Genomic DNA, 25,037 nt, shown 5'->3' on the forward strand with positions numbered 1-25,037 from the left:
CCCACCCGCCGTTTAAAGTGTCTCTACCCAGACTAAATGGATAATGTATTCTATGATACCGAAACAAGAGGAAATAGAAACTCTAATGTAATATCTGTTGTTGTTTTTTTTTATATATACGAGTAGTTAATTGAACTAAAAAGTTAGGATCATACCTTTTCCATGTTGCTGGGTTTGCTTATTAAAAAAACGTAATAAAAAAAAATATTTATTTAAAAAAAAAAAAAGCCAAAGGTGCGTTTTTTTTTTGTTGTTTTTTCTCCATCTGTGGATTTTTTAAAAACGCCAAAATCGGGAATTATTTGAAACCAATTTAACGTCTTGTATATTACACTGCGGATATTATTATTCCATTTTTAAAAAATGTGTTTTCAGAAAGTGTCGGTTCTACGAAATCGTTGACCCTTCACTCTCTCACCCCCCCCCCGGAAAAAAGAAAAGAAAAAGTGCTGTTGTTGTTTCATATTTTCGTTCTTTCAGTAAAGCTGAAAAAAAAATAAATAAAAAATAAACACTACTTAAGTGTTTACGTATCTGTCGCTAAATCTAAATTATTAATAACTTCAGGAATATAAAACGGATATTGTGAGATTCGTAACAATATTGATAAATTTAATGGCTTTATTTCGAAAGGATAATAACAAAACAAGAGACATTCTTTAATTAAAAAAACATAAACTTAAAGTAAAAAATAAAGTTGGATATAGGACATCTTGAATTTTAGAAGCCGGTCATTTGGCGCAACACAGTCTTTACACATTCCTCTCAATGGCACCCACAATTAAGTGTGACACTAATAAAGTAACTGAATGTTTAAATAAAATGTGATGGTTTTCGGTTGCCGCTGATACATAAGACCACTTCCATACACCTACACGAAAGAAACAAGACTGGACCCTTTACCCCTAAAAAAAAAAAAAAAAAAAAAAAAAAAAATGCACGAACTTTTCTCGGATAACAGGTGTCTGGTTCAACCGTAAAGGATATGTATCAGTGATACAATATACATTGTGTTATTTCCGTATCATAAGAGAAACAGAAATATATGAATTATATACGGTATATAACTAGAAACTGTTAAAAATTAGAGTTAACGTTGATATATTTTAAAGACTAAAGATATAGTTTATTGCGAAACTAGTAATTAAAATAAACAAAAGTGAAAAAAAAAAAAAAATCCGAGATGTAGACAACACCCGAAAATACATTTCCACCTCATAAGCCAGAAAACGCGAACTTCAAAACATCGTAGTTTCGAACAAGAAATAAAAACCTAGCATCGAACATTAGCGGTTTCTAGTTTCATTATCACGCTTAGAGAGAGAGAGAGAGAGAGAGAGAGAGAGAGAGAGAGAGAGAGAGAGAGAGAAACAATATTCAAATAGCAGGTAATATTGTTTGTTTTTTTTTTTTAACAATTTACGATAGTTTTCTAATTCCATGCTTTTCCGCGGTTTTTACTTGTTAACGCGACTAACTTAACGCTAAACTTGAGTATTCAAACTAAAGTTTTATGTCAAACCAATTAACACAACGACGAAATATAACGCAAAAAAAAAAAAAAAGGCACAGAACTATTTTCATTATTTGATGGCTTGTCTTGTTTAACAACGATGCAAACAAGTGACGAAAGAAAGGAAAATAATGAATGGATACAAAACTAAGGCGACCCTTACAATTCATTAATAAAATTCGATTCATGCATAAGCGACACGCGATTTGTTTGTCAAGCATATCCGTAAACGTGGATTATTAATACCACACCTGTCCGGGGATCATGTTCTTATTTGGCTTAGCAAATAATTAATATTCCTGGATAATACACACAGATATGTATAATATAAACATTCAACCTTCAATGAAGATTAAAGGCGATATTATTACTGCTAAACATACCTTTTTATTTGGGCACGTCTTCTTATAATAGTCAAGACGTTTGCTTTTATTTAAATATACAAATATAGAAATACGGAAATTGTCTTTTATTTCATCATATTGTTTATCATAGATTCTATTATATTATTAAAGGAATGCCAAAGCCAAAACAATCTTTCTAATTTGCATATATATATTTCGTTATTACAATAATAAAAATAAATAAAACTAACGTCAAATTTAGACGTCGTTTAGTATGACATTTAGTTAATATCATAAATTAATAAATGGGGAAATTTAATTCAATATATTAACTGACGGCGGGGAGAGAAGAATCGTACGTAAAAATGCAAATCCTTTGCTTTTTTAAAAAAAAAAAAAGGTATACTTATATTTTCTTTTGTGTATAGTTAAGTTTTCAAGTCGATTTTTCTTAAACTTGTTTTTTAACGACACTCAGTTGAATGTAAAACAAAGGAAAAGGTATACTTTCTCTATCTATCTCTCACAGACACACCCGTATATATATATATATATATATATATATATATATATATATATATATATATATATATATACACACACACGTATTCATTCATAATCCATTCATTCATTCATAAAGCAAAACGGGGTACGGACTTTCGAGTTCGAAAAGAAAAGACTTTCTCCACTGCGACGCGCAGACCACGTGAAACAAGCGAACGCACGCAACCGGCGAGGAGCGCGTTAATAATCAGCGCTTGCGAGCGCATCGCGGCGAAGTGCGACGACTTGCGTATTTTGTCTCTTCTCGTTGTAAAAAAAAAAAAAAGTCTGCGAGACAAAACCACGTGCTTCCTCTACATACATACATACATACATACATACATATATCTTACTATGTATATATAGATTAGGTCAGTCGCTAAAAAAGAAAAAATACATTTCTTTTTTTTTTTTCAATAATAATAAAATCTACAACCACCCACGCAAAGGTAATAATTAAATAAATAAAACTAAAACAACTTGTTTTATTAAATTTCCTCAAATAGCAATCAAGATTAACAAAAAAAAATTATAATTTTATAATGCATTAAAATGAATATATATATATATATATATATATATATATACACACACTAGTTTTCTTAAATATCACATAGAAATAAAATGTTGACAACCAAATAAATAATATTCGTAAATTAAATTTTTCTCATAGAAATCTAAACAAAATATATTAAAATATTTTAAAGAAAAAGATTTTTTAAAATAGATTTTTTTTTCTCAAAAAATAAGATAATTAAAATATTTTATTCTAAAAATTGGAATGATTAAATATTTGAGAATCCACTCTTCTGGTAGAACTTTCCATGTTTTATTTGTTTAACTAACTTTTCCGGGTGGTTAATTCGTTTCCTACCATTATTTTAGAGCTTTATCAAATATTCCATAGATCACATGACTGGTTATTTCACATTTCAAAAATAGACCATATTTGATATTTATATTGCTTCCATATTTGATAATTCATTTGGCTTTCAATTTTACAACACCAAAATATTTTCAAAACGAAACGCAAATTTTATGAACTTTGAGAGAGAGGAAAAAAAAAAGAAAAAAAAAAGAAAAAAAAAGACGACTGCAACAATCGTACCTAGTTTCACAATAAGTTAAGCACGTAACTAAAACTAAAGTTTTAGTTTCCAATGATGGTTATTTTTAACTATCGCTAAGTAAAACTAAGTTTTCTTAATTTTCTAACTATTAGTCGCTACTGCTACTAAGAAGTGCCCTTACAACACAACATGATCGGGGCGGTTGGCCTGATTAATAAACAAAGTAAGACTTATATTAACCAACAATTATCAACAATTTCTAGAAGAAGCCCGACTCTAACTACGCCAGCATCCTCGATTCCATCCTCATCAGTGTTCACTGAAATAGCAGCCATCTTTCACGCGAGCAGAGCCCTGCTTACGCCTCAGCGTCGAACCATCGCCCTTCGTTTACACTCGACCCCGTCGCCGCGTATAACGATCAGAACTGAAGATTGCAGCAGTAGGAGGAAGAGGAGGAGGAGACGAAGGAAAGAAACCTATTGCATCGACGTAAACGTCGTCAGCAGTAGCACGAGTGAAGCCTTCGTCAGGGTTTTTAAGGGCAGTAGAGACGAAGCCGGCATTAGGACAAGCAGTTGAAACAGTATATCCAGGGCCCTGACTTTAAATGTAAAAAAAACAACAAAAAGAAAAAAAAGAAAAAAAAGACGGGGTTTCCCTGCAGTTGTAAATTGTTTAGGCTTGTTTAAAAATACTTAACAACGATAGACGGGTTTGTGGTACATTACTGTAAAATAGATCGCAGAAGATTTTTGTTTAATTTTTCTAAAAGAAAAAACGCAGTAAGGATCTTATTGTGTGTGTGTGTGTGTGTGTGTGTGTGTATATATATATAATATATATATATAGAGAGAGAGGGAAAAAGGTAGCAGTACCTATAAAGTGTAATAAGTTAAAAAAAAAATAAAAACAACTAGACGTTTGCAATAGTCGCCAAAGTACCAGTTCTATTTTAAATTTTTAAAAAAGTATATACAATAAAACAAATACAAAAACAACCCCCCCCTTAAGTACAACAACAACAACAACAACAACAAGCAGTAGTTGTAGTCATAAAAACGCAAGCAGTGTCTAGTTCGCCTCTTTCGAATGGCGGACCTTGAAAGTAGTTTGACGGCGATGGACTGGCTCCCTCGGCTTAGTGTGGGTGGGGCCATGGCCGGCCCAGGGGTCGCCGGGGGACCCGTAGTGCGGACAGTAGAAGGGCACCAGATGGGCCTACCCAAGTATCACCCTCATCAGGGAAACAACAACAACACCAACAACCCGGGCGGCGACGGTGGAGGAGGAGGCGGCGGCGGCCGGTGTCCACCTCATCCCTCGGGTCACAATAATAACAACATCAACAACCACCACCCTCACCACCCCCAACAACAACAACAACATCATCAACAACAACAGCAACAACATCAACAACATCCGCACCATCATCCACAACAGCAGCACCACCACCATCACGCCGCTAGGGACGGGAAACCGCCGTACAGTTACGCTAGTTTGATAACGTTTGCAATAAATAGTTCCCCGAGGAAAAAAATGACTCTCAGCGAGATCTATCAGTGGATATGTGATAATTTCCCTTACTACCGGGATGCTGGAAATGGCTGGAAGGTAAGTTATTCACTTTTTTAATCATTTATCATACAGTTGTTTCAGCCATTTTATTTCCGCAAAGTTCATTCAATTTGTTTCATTTGTATAAACTTGGTTAAAAGAAAAGGGTGGGGGGAATCAACATTATGGAGAATACGGACCGTGCTGAAATAATAACGTAGTTATTTAGAGCCCTATTTTTAACATAGCAAGAGGAGCGCGTTTTGTAACTATTCTGCACTTTCATCTATTAAGTAAAAAAATAACTTAAAAATAATATCTAAAAAAAAGAAAAATAAATAAATAAAATAGCACGATCCGTATTCTGCTTAATTATAAAAAAAATGGCGACTTTGTTTACATTTTTTCGGATTACTATCCCCGCACTTGCTATTTATATTTCGTCTGTTTCAGTCGATGTACTCTTCGGCCGTCTACACGTGCCTTACTTATTTAAGACAGTAAAGTAAATTCGAATGAAACCAGATTCGACAATTTCGTATAAGTCGGTTAAATTCTGTTGTTGACATTCTAGAAGGAGAGGGACCATATGAAGGTTGCAAACATCCCAAAATAAAAGTTCGTCATGCCGTGTCGTTATCCATTTAACAGTCGCTTATAATCTCACTTATTTATCCATTCATAAAATTCGGATTTTCTTTTCTTATTTTAAACTCGTTATAAAGTGAATATTTATTACAACTTTGTCGCGTTGGCGTTCAATCTAATTTTGGGGGGTTTGTATTACTGTACACATAAATTCGAAAAAGTTGACAAAAAACAAATATATAACAAATAAATGTTATCAAAGACAAGATAAGTTACTTTTCTACCTAAATGGATATGTTTTTAGTGTTTTTATTTAATATAACATGTTATTCAGCTCGAAAAACATACAGTGTTTAGCGATGTATTGGAAAATATAAAATGGCGCCCGACTCTCTGTGACACGGTAAGTTTGGGAAAAGAAGTTAAAAATAAAAAATATACAAACTGCTGTTAAAACTCCCCGAATATATGTCCGCCTATGTCACGGTAACATACATTGAGCGAGTTTCTAACAGTATTTTGTCTAGTTTTTTTTCATTTTTAACACCTTTTCCCAAACTTACCGTGTCAGAGAGAGAGAGAGAGAGAGAGAGAGAGAGAGAGAGAGAGAGAGAGTTGGTTGCCACTTTATATTTTCCAATACATCGGTAAATACTGTATATTTTTCGAGATGAATAAGCATGTTACATTAAATAAAAACACTAAAAACATATCCAGTTAGGTAGAAAAGTAACTTATCTTGCCTTTGATAACATTTATTTGTTATATATTTGTTTTTGAACAACTTTTTCGAATCTGTGTACAAACCCATTTTTTTAATTGTTCAACAACTTAGAAAATATTCAACATATTTTATAAAAATGCAATTTCATATTTATATAGAATGCGGACCGTACTGAAATAAGGACCTTATTTAGAAGCCTATTCTTAGCATGGGTAAGGGGGAGAACAGTTTGTAACTACTCGGTACTTTCAGCTAACAATTTAATAAGCAAGATACCGTAAAATTTTTTAACTTAAAATCATATCTAAAACAAACACGGTCCGTATTCTGCATAAGTGCCGGCACGTTCATATCAGGAGGGGGGGGGCATGTCGACCCAAATGTTTCCGATTGCGATTTACAGAAATAACCGGAAATGTCCGAAACAGTTTACGATTTGAAAGCCGCGAAGAAGAAAAAGAAACCGACACTAAAAACAACCGCATGGCAAAAAAAACAAAACAAAAAAAAAACAAAACAAAACAATTAAGTCAAACGTGAGCATGAAGGATCCCGTTAGGTTGGAGTAAGGATTTAGCATTTATTTATTTGCGAACTGTTATCATCTTCATAGTTGATCGCCACGTTTCGGTCAACTCATCCTCTGGCCTTCTTCAGGTGATTAACCGCAACGTGATGGGAATACTGAGTCTCATAACTGTATTCTCATACGCCCTTCCTTGGTTGTTGTTGTTTCGCCACGTTTTGGGCTTTGGATGGGATTGAAATAGTTATCTTCAGACAATGCTCAGCTGGAACCGTCGATATTCAACGCTTCACTCTACGGCGCCACGGGTCCGAAACGTGGTGAAACAACAACGGTTATAAAGATGAGGATAACAGTTTGCAAATAAACAAATAAATACAAAAATTACTCATCTCAAAGGATTCCACTAAAAAAATAATGGCGTTTCTGCACTTATTGAACCGTTCTGAAATACTAACGTTATTATTTAGAAAGACATTCTTAACATGGAGAGAGGAGGATGTTTTGTAGCTATTCTCTAGATATCGTAAAACTAAGTTAGCTTGAAAATACTATTTACAAATAGCACAGTTAAATAAGTACACAAGCACCAAAACATAATCGTCCAGCAATTTTTGTCCCTTCAAAGCAATAAATAAAGTTAAAAATAAAAATCTTTATAGAAAAGGAAATAAATAAAGTTGATTCACTAATCATTTCTTTATTACAAGAAAGGTACTACATAGCAAGGCATAAAAGCTATTCGAGGACAAGGATTAATGGGTGTAAGATGGTGTGTCAGACAAGAGCTTAGTGATCGTTTGTGGTGGACATTGGGTAGATTTTGATTCTTTAAGGGAACGGCCCGACAAAAACTTGTTTACATTGGACTTGAAGACGATCATGTTGTAGTCAGGTGGAAAGCAAGCCAGCAGAATAGAGTTCCATAGACGAGCAGTTCTAAGGAAGAAATTTTGTTCATGTTTAGATTTAGACACATATAAAGTGGAAGAAGTGGTTATAGCTAGACGAGTGCTTGCTGTAAATGTTTTGTATGGGGATTTAAGATTATTAGACCCAAATTTCACACAAAAGGGGAGTAAGTGACTCTAACCGTAAGTCAGGGGGAAAAAAGTTGTTTAATTCAATGTCGATACTAATCGACTAACCAGCGACGGCTCTGCCATTTCCGGATGTATCTGACAAAGGGGGAAGAATTGTTGTTTTCTAGGTCGCAGTTATATAAAGTGGCATTTTGCCTCATTTGAAACGATTTCCATAAAAAATCTCAGTGGGAAACATTCTGATCGATATGGGTCCCTTCTTATAGAAGTACCGGCAATTTGTTTAGAGCTCTCCCCCCCCCCCTTAATGTTGAACTTATTTTCGTGTTTCGGACTTGTCTTCGTATTGACTGCCACTATTTTCACAATGTTTCTGTCGATATACCCCTCGGCCTGCTTCGGTATGTTTTGTCGCAGTTGTTAACTTTTCTGAGATTTTCAGAATGAACCCTTTGACCCAGCAGATTGATATCGTTCCGTGTTTCTTGCATTTTGTTTTAAATATCTCGTATCGGTCAATATATCTAGAATTGCTTCATCTGGAATTGAACCGACAACGTTGTAAAAACAGCAACAACTGAAATAAGGAGCTGGCAGTCGAAAACCTGCAAACAATACAAATAGCAAAAGAGCTTATTTCAGAAACCTCATCAAATAAACTTTTATTGTTGGTGAATATTTGAAAAACGTCAAACCAGTCACATTTCTAATTACCAGAGGGGCAACACTTTATTTCTTCGATGACAGTTTAGCTTTGTTTTTATTTTATTTAGTATTTTTTCGATGATCGATAATTTGTTATATCTGGATCGCTCGAACTACTGTTCTCATCTTGAGTGTTATTTTCACTAGGTTTCGGCTGATATAACCTCCAACCTTCTTCAGGTGTCTATTGTCAAGCACGTGAATCTTTCCGTCGAACTCTGGAATCTGCACGAAATTTTGAACGGAACTCTTTGTTTAATCCTAAGGGTTCTTACTGACCCGTGATGTAACGGATAGAATACTAGATAAAATTTTGTTACTGAGACTCTTCTGAAGGTTGAAGGTTCAATCCTCAGTACGGTCAACAGTAAAAATACAATTGCGGATTATTTACTATCCAGTTATGACTGACCGAACGAGATCATGATATCTTTGTGGATTAAATAAGGGTTTCCGTTCGAAAATCTGTGTAGATTTCCTAGTTCGACAGAAAGATTCGAAAGTTCGAAAAGAAACACCTGAAGAATGTTGGAGATTACATAGGTCGAAATATTGTGAGAATAACAAAATGAGAACAGTAGTCCGAAGAATCCAAATAATACAAATTTTATTTTTGATTTTATTCTCATCCATGTATGTGTAGATAAATTAAAAAATAAATAAATAAATAAAAATAAAGATTATTTAATAGTTCCTCTGTCGTAAACGATGTATTAAAACCGTGGTTTATCTTTTTATTTTTCTATCTATATAATTTAGGTAAAAACAGATTCGCCATAGAATTTTAAACTTTCGGTCTTTTTTCCAGAAGAACATACAAATCAAAAAAAGTGTTTAAAAATGAATACACAAAATAATATATGTTACCCAAGACTAATTTACTCTTCTACCTACTTTGGTAAGTTTTTTGCGGGGGGGGGGGCGGGATTAACTTATTTTGAAGTGTTTTTACTTAAAAAAAAAGTAGCATAAAAGCTTGTCGCGTTTGAACGAAAAATAAAATGGTTTCAGTCGAGCCTTGATAATCGCTCAAAAATCAAAAATTAAACAAAATACCGGTCGATCATTACATCTTAACACGGTTGGTGAAAATTGTTGGACGTCTTTCTATCAGTATTTTGATTAATTTTCGATTTTGAGCGATTATTGAGGATCGACTCTAACCACCATTTTGTTTTTCGTTATAACTAACCATCCTTTACACTAACTTTAAAATAAGTTAAAACACAACAAATTTATCCAGGTAGGTAGAAGAGTAACTTAGCTTGCTTTTTGCTAACATTTATTTTGTGTATTTTTTTTACCCCTATTTTTGTTTTGTTAGCTATTCTGAAAAATCACCTAAATTTATTTGCGTTATTTCTCGTTGTCTTATTGTCTTCGCCATTGATAATTATATTTCAACTACGTTTCGGCCGATGTGTTTTCCGGCCTTCTTCGAAAGTAGACCTTGTTTACTTACTCTATCATTATTTACTAATTTTTATTCTCCATATTTCATTCTGTTTTATACGAATAAAATTACGATGAAACACACACTTGATCCCATAAAATTACCAAAGTTAAGCAACGTTGAATCTGGTCAGTACTTAAATGGGTGGCCATTTAGGAATACCAAATAAAAACCGGTTTACGTGGGCATGCAAGTCTAGAACCGGTTGCTAATCTGTAATTACAATAAACCGCCATGGGTCGTTCCTTGTGATCTGCACCAACCAGACATTAGCTGGTGATAGTGATAAAAAATCGATTTAAGATTTTATTTTTGTTTTCATTTAGATTTGGTTTTAATAAAACCACAACATTTTTATATGTTCGGTCAAGTTTAGTAAATGTCAAAAAAAAAAAAAAAAAAAAAAAATAGTCACGTGGCAAGTAAACAAAAAATCCCGCGTTTTATTTGTTTTAGGCCAGGTTTTTTTTGTTTTTTGTTTTAATACTCGCTCATAAACTCACAAAACAAAATTAAAAAAAAAAAAAACAAAACAAACAAAACAAACAAAAAAAAAACAACGTTTATTTAATTTTATTAAAAACAATTCTGGTTCTTTTATACAACAGGGACGTGCGAAAAATTTAATGATTTCTGGTTTTCCGAGCACTTCAAACATTTTATAAAATTCAAATGATTAATTCAATTTTTATTTCGTAATTGTTTTCACATTCCGACGTTTAACATTAATTTTAACACAAGTCAGCCATTTTAAATCCCTTGATAGATTTTTAAATGTTTGATAGATGATGATTATGACCCGACAAAATTCGAAAACAAGGCATGAAAGCCTTTATACTTAATGTACAAAAACTAGTTTGCAACTTGAACTAAAGTTAAAAGACAATGTTCTTAATCTTTATAGAATCACTCCCGTTTCCAATCCGAGCTTGGTCCTGGATATGACCTTAAACTATATCCGATGGTGAGGCCCCAGCTTGCGGGCTCTGGGGAGTGTGGAGCCACCCTTTAATTGCCATTGCTCCCAGGTCCACTTTGCCCCAGAGTGGTAGTACCTGTTAGGGTCCCAACTATGACTTGCAAAAAACAAATATATTCTATTAAAATTTTTTTCTTCAAAATCATCGGATTCGGCATTAAATAACCTGAAAAGGGTTGATATGCCGTAAAACAAAAACAACTAACCAACCAATCCGAGCTTAGGATTATAATTAAACATAATATTGTAGAAATCGTCTGTATGGTACTCGAAAAATAAATAATAAACAAAAACTATGAAACCAGCAAAAACTTCATTCAATTAGAGATAGAACGACATAAAAAAAATATCGTTTGATTCTTTTATGCACTTTCCTAAGCAAAACCACTTCAATTTTCTAACGCGACCCTATAAAATCGAACAGTCGAGTTTAAAAAATTAAAATAATCACTGTTTAAGATATTCCCACACAATCTAAGTATAAAACTGTTGACAAATGTGTGTATAAAAACACAAATACTCTAACATTTATTAGAAGATATGGTATTGTGCTGAAATAATAACGTTATTAAAAAAAAAAACATTCTTAACATGGGGAGGGTGTTTTGTACCTATTCTACAATTGAATAATAAAAAAAAACATATCATAAAACTTTAATTAAACTTGGAAATACGATTTAAAAAGAATACGCGGATCAGTAAGTGCATTAGCACCGAAGATATTTTATATAACATTATGGTATTTACTTTCTGAAAATTCATCCCAGGACCGATATCTTAGACAGAGATACTACCGTATCTTTTAATGCAGTCGTTCCCAACCCCTTTTGTCCGCAGTTCTCAAGAAATTTTCCTCAAACTTCGCGCCCTTAAAAATTATATATATTATATATAGATAAGTTTGGCGAATTTCGACGAATATTTTCAATCAAAATAAAATCGTTATTTTTATTCTTTAATATAATTTGCAAGGAAAATTGTATATGTAGCCAAGAAATAAATCATAAATTAATATTGGAATGAACCTTAAAAATGTATTATTTGAAATAGGACTAATAGCTAACAAGCAATAGCGAGTACAGAATAGTAACAGTTTTCAAATGTTTAGAAAACTTAATTTTTTTCTAAATAATCGCTTGAAAAATCAAAACCCTAAAATGAAAAGCAAGACGTTAGTACATGAAAGAATAAAAAAGAAGAAACACGCGCGCGCGCACACACACACACACACACACGCACACACAAGATTAACATATAGACAAAACCTATTTTTTATGTACATTTTTTTTTCACATCCCCTGGAATATCGTCTCGCACGCCAGATTGGAAACCATCCGCTTTAATAAATGCAAATGTTCACATTCCTAAATACTTCAAAACACCCGAAGTAAATTTTACGACAATGCAACCAAATATAACAACACTGAAGTTATGAGTTTAAAAAGTTTTCATTTTGTAAAGCAACAATTGGTCGAAATCTGCACAATATAATTGAACTATAAATCGTGTGTTTTGAAATATTTTAGATTAGGATTGATAATCTCGATTATCTATTTTTTTTTTTTCGGACTACTACTCTCACTTTGATTGTTATATATTCACAACGTTTCGTCCGGTGTCACCCGGCAACCTTCTTCATGTACGTCTTTTCGAACTCGGGAATCTATACGGAATTTTAAACTGAACCGTTTGTTAAATCCACGGGAGTAGATTATTCTCGTTCTGTTGGCCATGACCGGGTAGAACCGTGACTCAACAGATAAAGTTGTTAAGTAATGAACAGTTCTAAGTGGCAGTCTTTGGTAGTTGAATGTTCAATCCTCACTACAGGCGATAAGAACTAAAACTAAAAATGAAGATTACTTAACACTTTTACTTTGTCATGGCTGACAGAACAATACCAATCTACCCTGTCCATTAAATAAAGGATTCGGTTTCGACTTCAATATAAAGATTTCTGACTTCGAAAAAATGAACGTGAATGAGGTCGGAGGTGAAACATTGTGATAGGATTCTTTGAAGTATATTTTACTAATTTGTTATCAAAGCAAAAAGCCACACGAGTATAAGCGTCAATGAGATGGAATAATTGTTAGATGAAAGATGAATATTATGAAAGGATTGAAGATAATTATTGGGATGAATTAAGTTTGAATTTAATGGAAATCTTTTATAAGTATTTGTTGGCATTGGATTTGTTGCAATTTGCAGGTAAGCATCCCTGCAATAATGTGTTCCACAGACGAAAAGTCCATGCAAAGTAGCTATGTTCAAGGGAAGTCCGACTAACACTAGCCACACGGAGGAAAAAAGTAACCACATTTTTTACTGGTGTGATTATAAAATAAGTTCTTGCTGTGAATGTGTTACAAGGATGAATCCAGAAACCACAGCTCAGTCGAACTCCTTCCATGGAAATTACGATAGAGCAGAGAGAGACTATCGACGTCGCTTCTGTGAGAAAGGGTTTGTAAGAAACAGAAAAGAGAAATATTTTGTGCTCATTAAAGAGTTTATTTTAAAACCCGTTTTGAATAAATGTTGCTATTGGCGACATAAAAGATTTGAAATGAAATGCAGTTGGGAAATAAATAGGAGTCTCTCTAGTATCAAAGGACTCACTTTTTATTTATGTTTAATTTATAGTTTGCATTTAACATGCAAAGTCAAATGCTAAACCGTTATTTGTCTTAAAATTAAATCTTTCCGACCGTAACCTGAACAAATAACATGGCCGATGAACTATTACTAGAGCTAGGACAACAGCATATTCTTTTGATTGTTTTTACTCTCGAGTGTGTATCGAATGATATCTTATATGCTTTTATATAGTGATGTGGTTAACTGTGTCGGATATATACTCGAGAGTCAAAACAATAAGAATATTCTGTTGTCATATCCCTAATTATTTCTCACAGATAACATCAATGTAAGTCCATATGCTTATTTTTTTTTTTATTCAATAAAAAAGTGTTTTATTGAAGAACTAGTGAAGGGATAAACGTCAGCCTTGTTCGGTCGTAAAATATGCTTAAATATATTTTAATTCATGCAGATTTCGTATTTATTATTGCAGAGTCAATTTTCTGTTGAATATTATATTGTACCTAATATATAAGGTGAGTTCAAAAGTTTTAAAAAAAATGACTTTGGTGCCATCTGCTAGAATCGAAACCAAAACATTTAACGCCCCAGTTGCATTCTCTATCGCCTGAGCTATCGGCAGTAGATACGATTTAAAATTAAACCACTTCAAGTTATGAATTTGCTCATGCGCAAAAGTAATAGAAATATGTCGATGTTGAAATAAACATTTTGCGTTTCAACTTATCCATCCAAACAAAGATTTTTACTCGCTATAAACCATCCCTGGTGTATGATTACTATTTCCTGTTAATTTCAGTGTTACGTGATCAGTAGTTTATTAGTTTAATATTTTCACACAGACACACACACATACATACATCTACTGTTTTATTTTTATAGGTAAAACTGTTTTAATGCAAATACGTCACACTTTGTTTTGGTTTAATTTTCCGACAATGTTTATTTTTTAAAATCTGTCAATAGTAACGTCTATCCCATTCTAAGGTGAGTAAACCAACTAGTTTTACAGTAAAAAAAAAAGTTATTAAAAAAAATAAAACTTAAAAAAATATATATTTATTTATGTGCGGACTGTTATCATTATCTTTATATTTATAGTTATTGTTTCACCACGTTTCGGCCAACTATTTTTCTGGCCTTCTTCAGGTGGTTAACCGCGCTGGGATAGGAATGTATCTCTTGACTGCATCCTCAGTAATTACTGCCTTCCATAGTTGTTGTTGTCTCATCACGTTTTGGCCAACTAATCCTTTGGCTGGCTTTGGGTAACATTGAAACCGCTCTTCAGACAATGCTCACCTGGAACCGTAAAGATATCCTATCCCGTCACGGTTAACCACCTGAAAAAGGCTAGAAAAATAGTTGGTCGAAAAGTTGTGAAATAAACAACAATTACGAAAATGAGGATAAGAATCCACAAATAAAAAAATATACAATTACTCATCTCAAAGGATTCCAATAATAGTGGAGCAGATTGCTGAAAAAAATCTTTCACTTGGTGCTTGTATCACTAAGTGAAAGGTTCTTATGAAATATGGAGATAATCTGTCCCACTATAAAACAATAATATATAAAAAGAAACTAGCTGAAAACATTTATTATATGGATTTACAGTTAACAAAACCATATTTGCCAATTTTTCTTTCAAATGGAATCTTTGAAGAACAATCAGAAATTTGAACGGGGACTTTTCTGGGGCCCCTATCAATGCGTCCGCGTGCGTAACACTAACCCTATTTTCTACTCCAGTGATCTTTCAACTGGTTATCTCCCCAAAAGTGTTATCGATTTGCAGTAGGTATTTTTGAAGGCTATTAAAAACATTATCTTTAAAATAACCTTCCAAAAAACAACTGTGCACTTAAAAAATAAGACCTATCTCTAAACTTATAAGATCAGTCCTGCTGTGGCATCTTCAGACCCTACGGAGGTACGATTTTGTGTAGTTCTAGGAAATTCCCTCTCCCAGGCTTGACCTTCTCGCGCTTCGAGAAGTGGTCGGTTTATTGTTAATCGCTTGATGTACCCTTACCGAGGAATTCTGACGTGGCTGCGGAGGTATTTTTGTAGGCCAGAGTTCTCAATCTCTTGAGCGCTGGATTTTCAATCCCTACTTTCCAATCTTGTGGCAAACTTTTCTGTCGTAAAAGAAAAAAAAATCAAATAAAAACGGATTATGAGTTTCGGAACGTTTCAGAAAAAGTTTCATAATTCTATTATTTGAAAGTTACATCGGCTGAAACGTGTTTCATTCAAGATGAGAAAAATAGTCCGAATAATCAAGAATACGTTTTGGTTATTTTAACGTGTGGTAGCAAAATGATATGCGCGTAATACCTGGTTATTTGTTTATTATCGTGTCGTTTTGTTTTTGGCTTATTTAAATGGAGAATATAGTAATTTAAAAAATTTTTTTTATAAAGTTTCAAGTTCTTTTGTTTCGAATTTTTTGTTGATGAGGATTGCTAATTTGCGTGATTTGGATTCGTAGGGCTACAGCTCTCATGTGACTTTCGTTTTTTTTCGTGTGTCTTGCTAAACTCTGAAATCTTAACGTTGAATTCGGGAATCTGTATTCAATGACTCCTGGCGCAACGGATAAAAGTTTCTAGTGATATTCTAAGTGATACTTTTCTGGAGGTTGAATGTTCAATCCTTAATTGAACACTACAAAGACTACAATTACGATTGAAGAATTTTAGCCTTTCATGGGTGAGAGAACGAGAACAAGATTCGCCCGTGAATTAAATAAAGAATTGAATAAAGAGGCCCGTTTGAAATTCCGTAGAGACTTCAGAGTTCAACAAAACTCACTAGAAGGTCGGAAACTACATTGACCTAAACTTTTAAGTTAATATTTTTAATTTTGTAATCGATTATATCTTGCATATGAATTCTTCATAAATTATTTCTTTTGTGGTTAAATGATTTGTAATAGTTAAATTCTACGTGGCCTATAGATATGAGTATGGCAGATCTTAATGCACTTGGGAGTAGTGGTAATTAAAGGAGTATTCCACATATTCTAAAACACTTCACTGCATTATTTATGTGTCCTATCCAGGAATTTGGGGGCTAGAAAAAGCTTGGGTGGTTGATATAGTTAGTAAATAAGATAGGAAGAAAAATAAATATTAAAGGGCGGGAAAAATAGATTTCGAGGCGAACACGTTGTCCGTTTATATCCAAGACAGTTTGTTCTTGTGTTTGGGATAAATTCTATTTAATTCATTCAGAGATGGAACATTGGAAATATTAATAACTAAACGACGACGACTCCACATTTCCTAAATCTAGTAAAATTGGGCCATCACTAAATGACACGAAGGTCATATCTAGGATCCCCGGTCATTATGTCATGTAACAAGTAATACAGCGATAGAATGTTTGCAAATAAATTAGTTGAATAAGATATTTTATTTTTTTTTTATTATTGTTTTGATAAGTATAATTTAAGTTTAATTATAGTTTTAAATATGTCGTGATTATATAAATAAAATCACTAGATTACACGTGTAAAAATGGCGGAGGACATCTACAAGGTGTCGGATAAAATTAATGAAAGTGAGCATGTGCATTTCATTGAAGAATCACCTTTTTTATTGTTTGATTAATTTTGCTTGGCAAACTGCAAGTGTTTAGGAACCTGTGTCAATAATGTACACTTTTTTTTTTACAAATATTTCTCCCTCGTTGAAAAATCTAATTCCTATTTTGCTAAAACAACGTGAAGAGGTGAATATTAATTTCTATGCATATTTATTTATGCCAACACAAGTTTTGGGGAATACATCAATATAATACAAAGTTATTTTTCTTTGAGACTATCATTATTTTAAGCAAGCGTGAATTTTGATAATAAATACTAAAAAACGTAAGATGTGTATATTTTGTCATATTGACCCCGGTCATAAAATATGCTTAAATATGATATTTTAATACATGCATACTACGTATTTATTATTATTATAGTCAATTCTCTGTTTAGTATTATATTGTACCTAATATATAGTGATTTCAAAAGTAGAAAAAATGGCTTGGATACCATCAACTAAAAAAGAAGCCAAAACACTTAGCGTTCAACCTTAGTTACCGTTTGAGCTATCGTCAGATGGATAAAAAATAGTTAAAAATGAACCAACTTATAATAAACCGAACGTATCAGTGTATATATATATATATATTGCGCATGCATACAAATAACACGTTTAGTCGACTTACACTTGACAAGTTTATATATTTTTTTTAAAAATTGATCCCTTAATAGTTCTTTTTATCTCCTAAAAACCCAGAAAACAACGGCCCACAAAAATGCAATCCTTTGACCCGTCTCGCGCCGCACTGCGATCTTGGGTCTTGGAGCAGATGCCCTTTGAAATAACGGAGACGAACAGGCACACACACACACACACACACACACACACACACACACACACACACACACACACACACAAGCATAGTTTTATAAATTAGATTCAGACCAAGCTCTATATTGTATTAGGGTTTTAATGTGTCTTTTTCATACTTAGACGATGTGCTAATTCATTATTGTAGTATTAAAAAGGCGTTTGTGTTATAATGGTGACTAACCATGTTATTAAAAATAAATAAATTAGCACTAAAAGTCATAAAAAGTGTCCTCGTCTAAATCGCACTATCGGCCAAGCTCCAATCTCTGTCTCATCACCGCAGTGTTGCAACTCAGTGTCTGTTTTACAATTATTTTAATAAAATGCGCTCTGCAGCACTCGTGCTACCTCTACATACATGTTCCTGATTAACTCGGCAATTAGCAAAATCCAACCCCTTCACTATTGAGATCCTTAGATACCGAAAAGCCTTCTACTCTAATAGTTTCTTCCCTCGGTCTGCTTAGAATTCCCTACCTGTTTCCTACTTCTATGACTGTACTAACCTGCAGAAGTTTCAACTACCCACAGTCCCCAGTCAGACACAATCCCAAATAGTAACTACTTATGATCCAAGTGGCAAAAAGCCTATTTTAGGGTGAAAAAGAGTAAAAGTAGATTTTTTTAACGATCAATCACTATTTTATTCATGTAGTTGAACGCAATATTAAAACACCCCATAAGTTTTCTTTGTTATAATTTGAAACTTAATGCTAAAAAACGTAACGTACCCTTGTCAAAATTTATATCAAAAGCTATTTTACGAGGTTTTATAAGAAAGTAAGAAAATAACGTAACTTGTCTCAATCATAATTTAAATTGGGTGCTATTTTTTATAAGTATTATATTTTAAAAAATCTAAGGTGTGCCTTCGTCATAACTTAGATCAAATGCAATTTTATGAGGTCTTATATTAGTAAGAAACGAAGATGTGTATTTTATCAAATTTGCATCTAGCGCCCTTTTATTGAGGTTTTTTATAGCATAGTACTAAAAACGTAAAGTGTGCTTTTATGATATTTTAAACCATGCGTTCTTTTATTGAGGTTTTTTATAGCATAGTACTAAAAACGTAAAGTGTGCTTTTCTGATATTTTAAACCATGCGTTCTTTTATTGAGGTTTTTAAAGCATAGTACTAAAAAGGTAAAGTGTGCTTTTATGATATTTTAAACCAGGCGTTCTTTTATTGAGGTTTTTAAAGCATAGTACTAACAACGTAAAGTGTGCTTTTATGATATTTTAAACCAGGCGTTCTTTTATTGAGGTTTTTATAGCATAGTACTAAAAACGTAAAGTGTGCTTTTATGATATTTTAAACCAGGTGTTCTTTTACTGAGGGTTTTATAGCATAGTACTAAAAACGTAAAGTGTGCTTTTATATTTTAAACCAGGCGTTCTTTTACTGAGGTCTTTATAGCATAGTACTAAAAACGTAAAGTGTGCTTTTATATTTTAAACCAGGCGTTCTTTTACTGAGGTCTTTATAGCATAGTACTAAAAACGTAAAGTGTGCTTTTATGATATTTTAAACCAGGCGTTCTTTTACTGAGGTCTTTATAGCATAGTACTAAAAACGTAAAGTGTGCTTTTATGATATTTTAAACCAGGCGTTCTTTTACTGAGGTTTTTATAGCATAGTACTAAAAACGTAAAGTGTGCTTTTATGATATTTTAAACCAGGCGTTCTTTTATTGAGGTTTTTATAGCATAGTACTAAAAACGTAAAGTGCGCTTTTATGATATTTTAAACCAGGCGTTCTTTTATGTGGGGTTTTATAGCATAGTACTAAAAACGTAAAGTGTGCCTTTATGATATTTTAAACCAGGCGTTCTTTTACTGAGGTTTTATAACAGAGCACTAAACGTAATGCGTGTCTTTATTTTAAACCAAGCGATGTTTTTCATGAGGTTTTATAACATAGCAGTAAAAACGTAAAGTGTGCCTTTATGATATTTTAAACCAAGCGCAGGTTTTTCACAAGGTTTTATAACATAGCACTAAAAACGTAAAGTGTGCCTTTATGATATTTTAAACCAAGCGCTGTTTTTCATAAGATTTTATAACATAGCACTAAAAACATAAAGTGTGCCTTTATGATATTTTAAACCAAGCAATGTTTCTGCTGAAATTTTTATAACGCAGTGTTAAAAATGTAAGTTGTGCGTTTTCTAATGGTTTAGATCGAGCGTTATGAAGTTTGATAACTTTGCACTAAAAAACAAAATTTGCTTTATATCATGATTTCAACCCAAACCCTATTTTATGAAGCTTTACAGATTAGTCCTAAAAGCAAAGGTCTGCTTTACATTGTATTTTTATTCTATTCTTATGACATCTTATTACTGAAAACTATGTATGTACTAGCAAGCCGCTCGGAATTGCCCTGTCGTAAAATACACTTAAATATGATATATTTTGATTAATGCAGATTTCGTATTTATTATTATATTTGACCCAATATATAATAATGATTTATAAAGGTAAAAAAAAAAATGGCCCGTGCACCACCACCGAGAATCGAAACCATAACGTTCAGCTTAAGATTTACTTTATCCTTTGACGTTAATGCCTGAGCTATGAAGACATGTTAGCCGCAAAGCTAAAAAACATGAACCAATAGCTATTATGTTACGCATGCATATTCGTAATGCCGTCGTTCGACCGTCACCTGGTAAATTCCCCTTTTTTTATTTTCACAATTTTGCACGGATTTCCCCGGTTAAAACCCAAATATAAAAGTTCGCATGGGTTTTGTCTGTAGACCAAAAACTGACATAGGAGTTTGGTAGGCAACATGTTTTAAACAAATATATATATATATATATATATATATATATATATATATATATATATATATTTGTCTTTACATAAGCAGTAGTTTGTTGCTACACAGTCATGAGCATGTTTCGGCCTACTAGTATTTACTAACTAGAGACCTCATCACGCAACAACCCTTATTTTTGAAAACGGAATTTTCGGAAATAAGGGTTGTTGTCTGATGAGGTCTCTAGTTAGTAGATGCTAGTAGATCGAAACATGCTTATGTAAAGACAAATGTAACCTGCTCTACTTCTGTATTGAGTACTCTTGTATGAACCTCTTTATATTTCACTGGTTACCCTACCTTTGGAAAATAGCAACCTCAAATTATATATATATATATATATATATATATAAGAGGTTTGCGTTTACTATGACCTTTTTAAGTAAATATTACGCAAGTATAAATCATGTAGAATATCTGCATGAATATAATTACACGTAATAAAGATGATCACCCCATAAGAAAACCGAAAAACTAATAGGAAATTAATTAAAATGAATGTTTAAAAGATTATGAATGCAATTCCACGACCATATATAACAAAGTTGAATTTTCTTTTTAAATAAATAGAAAAAAGTAGTTTTAACATGAATATCAATAAAAAAAAATATGGGAATATCGACATCGGGAGATATTTTGACATAATTTCGAATAAGTGTTCTGTTATGAAGTTTAATAACTTAATACTAAAACGTAAGTTCTGCCTTTTGCGAAACTTTGGATCAAGCACTAATTTAGGTTCAATCATTTTAATACTCAACGACCTAAGATAAGCTTTTTGCCATAATTGTAATCAATAGCTATTTTATGAGGTTTTGTAATTTGTGCAGAAAAACGTCTTCGCCATAATTTAAATCAAGATTATTTTATGTAATTTTCTAGTAAAGTAGTAACAGACATTATATTCGCATACATTTGTATAAATTGTGATAAAGTGACATTTTTATAAGATTTTTTAACGTAAAGTCTGCTTTTATATTATATTATTAGTTAATATAGATATTATATTAATTATTAGTTACTATAGGTATTGTATTGATAATTACTTAGAATACGTATTATATTGATTATTAGTTAATATAGGTATTGCATGGATTATTAGTTATTATAGGTATTCTATTGACGATTAGTTTATACAGGTATTGTTTTAATTATTATTCTAGGTATTGTATTTATTAATTATAAGTATTACATTGATAATTAACTAGTATACGTATTGCATTGACGATTAGTACATATAGGTATTGTATTGATTATTGGTTAATATAGATATGTTATTAGTTAGTATAAATATTGTAATAATTATTAGTATAAATATTATATTGATTATTAGTGTAAATATTGTATTGATTATTACTGAGTGTAGATATTGTATTGATTATTACTGAGTGTAGATATTGTATTGATTATAAGTGAGATAGTGCATGGATTTTTGTTAGTATAAATATTGTATTGATTCTTAATAAGTATAAATATTGTATTGATTCTTAATAAGTATAAATATTGTATTGATTCTTAATAAGTATAAATATTGTATTGATTCTTAATAAGTATAAATATTGTATTGATTCTTAATAAGTATAAATATTGTATTGATTCTTAATAAGTATAAATATTGTATTGATTCTTAATAAGTATAAATATTGTATTGATTCTTAATAAGTATAAATATTGTATTGATTCTTAATAAGTATAAATATTGTATTGATTCTTAATAAGTATAAATATTGTATTGATTCTTAATAAGTATAAATATTGTATTGATTCTTAATAAGTATAAATATTGTATTGATTCTTAATAAGTATAAATATTGTATTGATTCTTAATAAGTATAAATATTGTATTGATTCTTAATAAGTATAAATATTGTATTGATTCTTAATAAGTATAAATATTGTATTGATTCTTAATAAGTATAAATACTGCATTACTTATAATTTAGTATAAATATTGCAGTGCTTATAATTTAGTATAAATATTGTATTGATTATTAATTAGTATTGATATTGTATTGATAATTAGTATTGAAATTGTATTGTATAACTAGTATTAATATTGTATTGATGATTAGTATTAATATTGTATTGATGATTAGTATTGATATTGTATTGATAATTAGTATTGATATTGTATTGATAATTAGTATAGATATTGTATTGATAATTAGTATAGATATTGTATTGATAATTAGTATTGATATAGTATTGATAATTAGTATTGATATTGTATTGATAATTAGTATAGATATTGTATTGATTATTAGTTAGTGTAGGTATTGTATAATTAATAAAATTATAATGATTATTAGTTAGTGTAGGTATGGCATTGCTTTTTAGTTTAGACATTTTATTTATTAGTTAGTGTAGGCATTGTATTATTGTTTAATATAGGTATTGCATTGATTATTAGTAAATATAGGTATTGCATTGATTATTAGTAAATATGGGTATTGCATTGATTATTAGTAAATATAGGTATTGCATTGATTATTAGTTAATATAGGTATTGTATTGAATAATTAGTTAATATAGGTATTGTATTGATTATTAGTTAATATAGGTACTGTATAGAATAATTAGTTAATATAGGTATTGTATTGATTATTAATTAATATAGGTATTGTATTGATCATTATTTAGTATAGGCATTGTATTGATAAAAAGGTAATGTGTATTGATTATCAGTTACTGTTTTGATTATTATTATTTAATATAGGTATTGTATTGATTATTAGTAAGTGCAGGTATTGCATCGATTAGTTAGTAGATGTATTTTATTGATTATTAGTTAATGTAGGCATTGCATTGATTATTAATTAGTGTAGGCATTGCATTGATTATTAATTAGTGTAGGCATTGTATTGATTATTATATAGTATAGGTATTGCATTGATCATTAGGATATTTGTATTGTATTGATTATAATTTAATAAGGGTATTGATTATTATTAAATGTAGGTATTGATTCGATTAGTTATCATAGGTATTGTATTAATTAGTTAATATAGTTATTGCTTCGATAATTAGTTAGTATAGATATTGCATTAGTTACTATTAAATATAGGTATTGTATTGGTTATTAGTTAGTGCATATATTATACTGATTAGTAGTTAATGTAGGTAATGTATTGAACATTAGTTAATGTAGGTAATGTATTGAACATTAGTTAATGTAGGTAATGTATTGAACATTAGTTAATGTAGGTAATGTATTGAACATTAGTTAATGTAGGTAATGTATTGAACATTAGTTAATGTAGGTAATGTATTGAACATTAGTTAATGTAGGTAATGTATTGAACATTAGTTAATGTAGGTAATGTATTGAACATTAGTTAATGTAGGTAATGTATTGAACATTAGTTAATGTAGGTAATGTATTGAACATTAGTTAATGTAGGTAATATATTGGACATTAGTTAATGTAGGTAATGTATTGAACATTAGTTAATGTAGGTAATGTATTGAACATTAGTTAATGTAGGTAATGTATTGAACATTAGTTAATGTAGGTAATGTATTGAACATTAGTTAATGTAGGTAATATATTGGACATTAGTTAATGTAGGTAATGTATTGAACATTAGTTAATGTAGGTAATGTATTGAACATTAGTTAATGTAGGTAATATATTGGACATTAGTTAATGTAGGTAATGTATTGAACATTAGTTAATGTAGGTAATGTATTGGACATTAGTTAATGTAGGTAATGTATTGGACATTAGTTAATGTAGGTAATGTATTGGACATTAGTTAATGTAGGTAATGTATTGGACATTAGTTAATGTAGGTAATGTATTGGACATTAGTTAATGTAGGTAATGTATTGGACATTAGTTAATGTAGGTAATGTATTGGACATTAGTTAATGTAGGTAATGTATTGGACAGTAGTTAATGTAGGTAATATATTGGACATTAGTTAGTTTAGGTAATGTATTGATTATTAGTTAGTTTAGGTAATGTATTGATTATTAGTTAGTTTAGGTAATGTATTGATTATTAGTTAGTTTAGGCAATGTATTGATTATTAGTTAGTTTAGGCAATGTATTGATTATTAGTTAGTTTAGGCAATGTATTGATTATTAGTTAGTTTAGGCAATGTATTGATTATTAGTTAGTTTAGGTAATGTATTGATTATTAGTT

General features: G+C 31.3%; 1 protein-coding gene across 2 annotated transcripts in view; it reads left to right on the forward strand.

The window, feature by feature from the left end:
- The window catches only part of LOC145289698 (uncharacterized), a 470,760-nt gene that overhangs the window by 196 nt on the left and 445,527 nt on the right, over window positions 1–25,037 (forward strand). For both annotated transcript variants that reach the window (XM_080136431.1, XM_080136432.1), the window contains exon 1: window positions 1–5,084. This exon is cut by the window's left edge. In XM_080136431.1, the coding sequence (XP_079992557.1) occupies window positions 4,563–5,084 (522 nt within the window). In that variant the 5' untranslated portion in view covers window positions 1–4,562. The remainder of the gene's footprint in view (window positions 5,085–25,037) is intronic.

Source organism: Euprymna scolopes, chromosome 2 (assembly GCF_053919585.1).
Source record: "Euprymna scolopes isolate OS-2025 chromosome 2, ASM5391958v1, whole genome shotgun sequence".
Classification (NCBI taxonomy): domain Eukaryota; kingdom Metazoa; phylum Mollusca; class Cephalopoda; order Sepiida; family Sepiolidae; genus Euprymna; species Euprymna scolopes.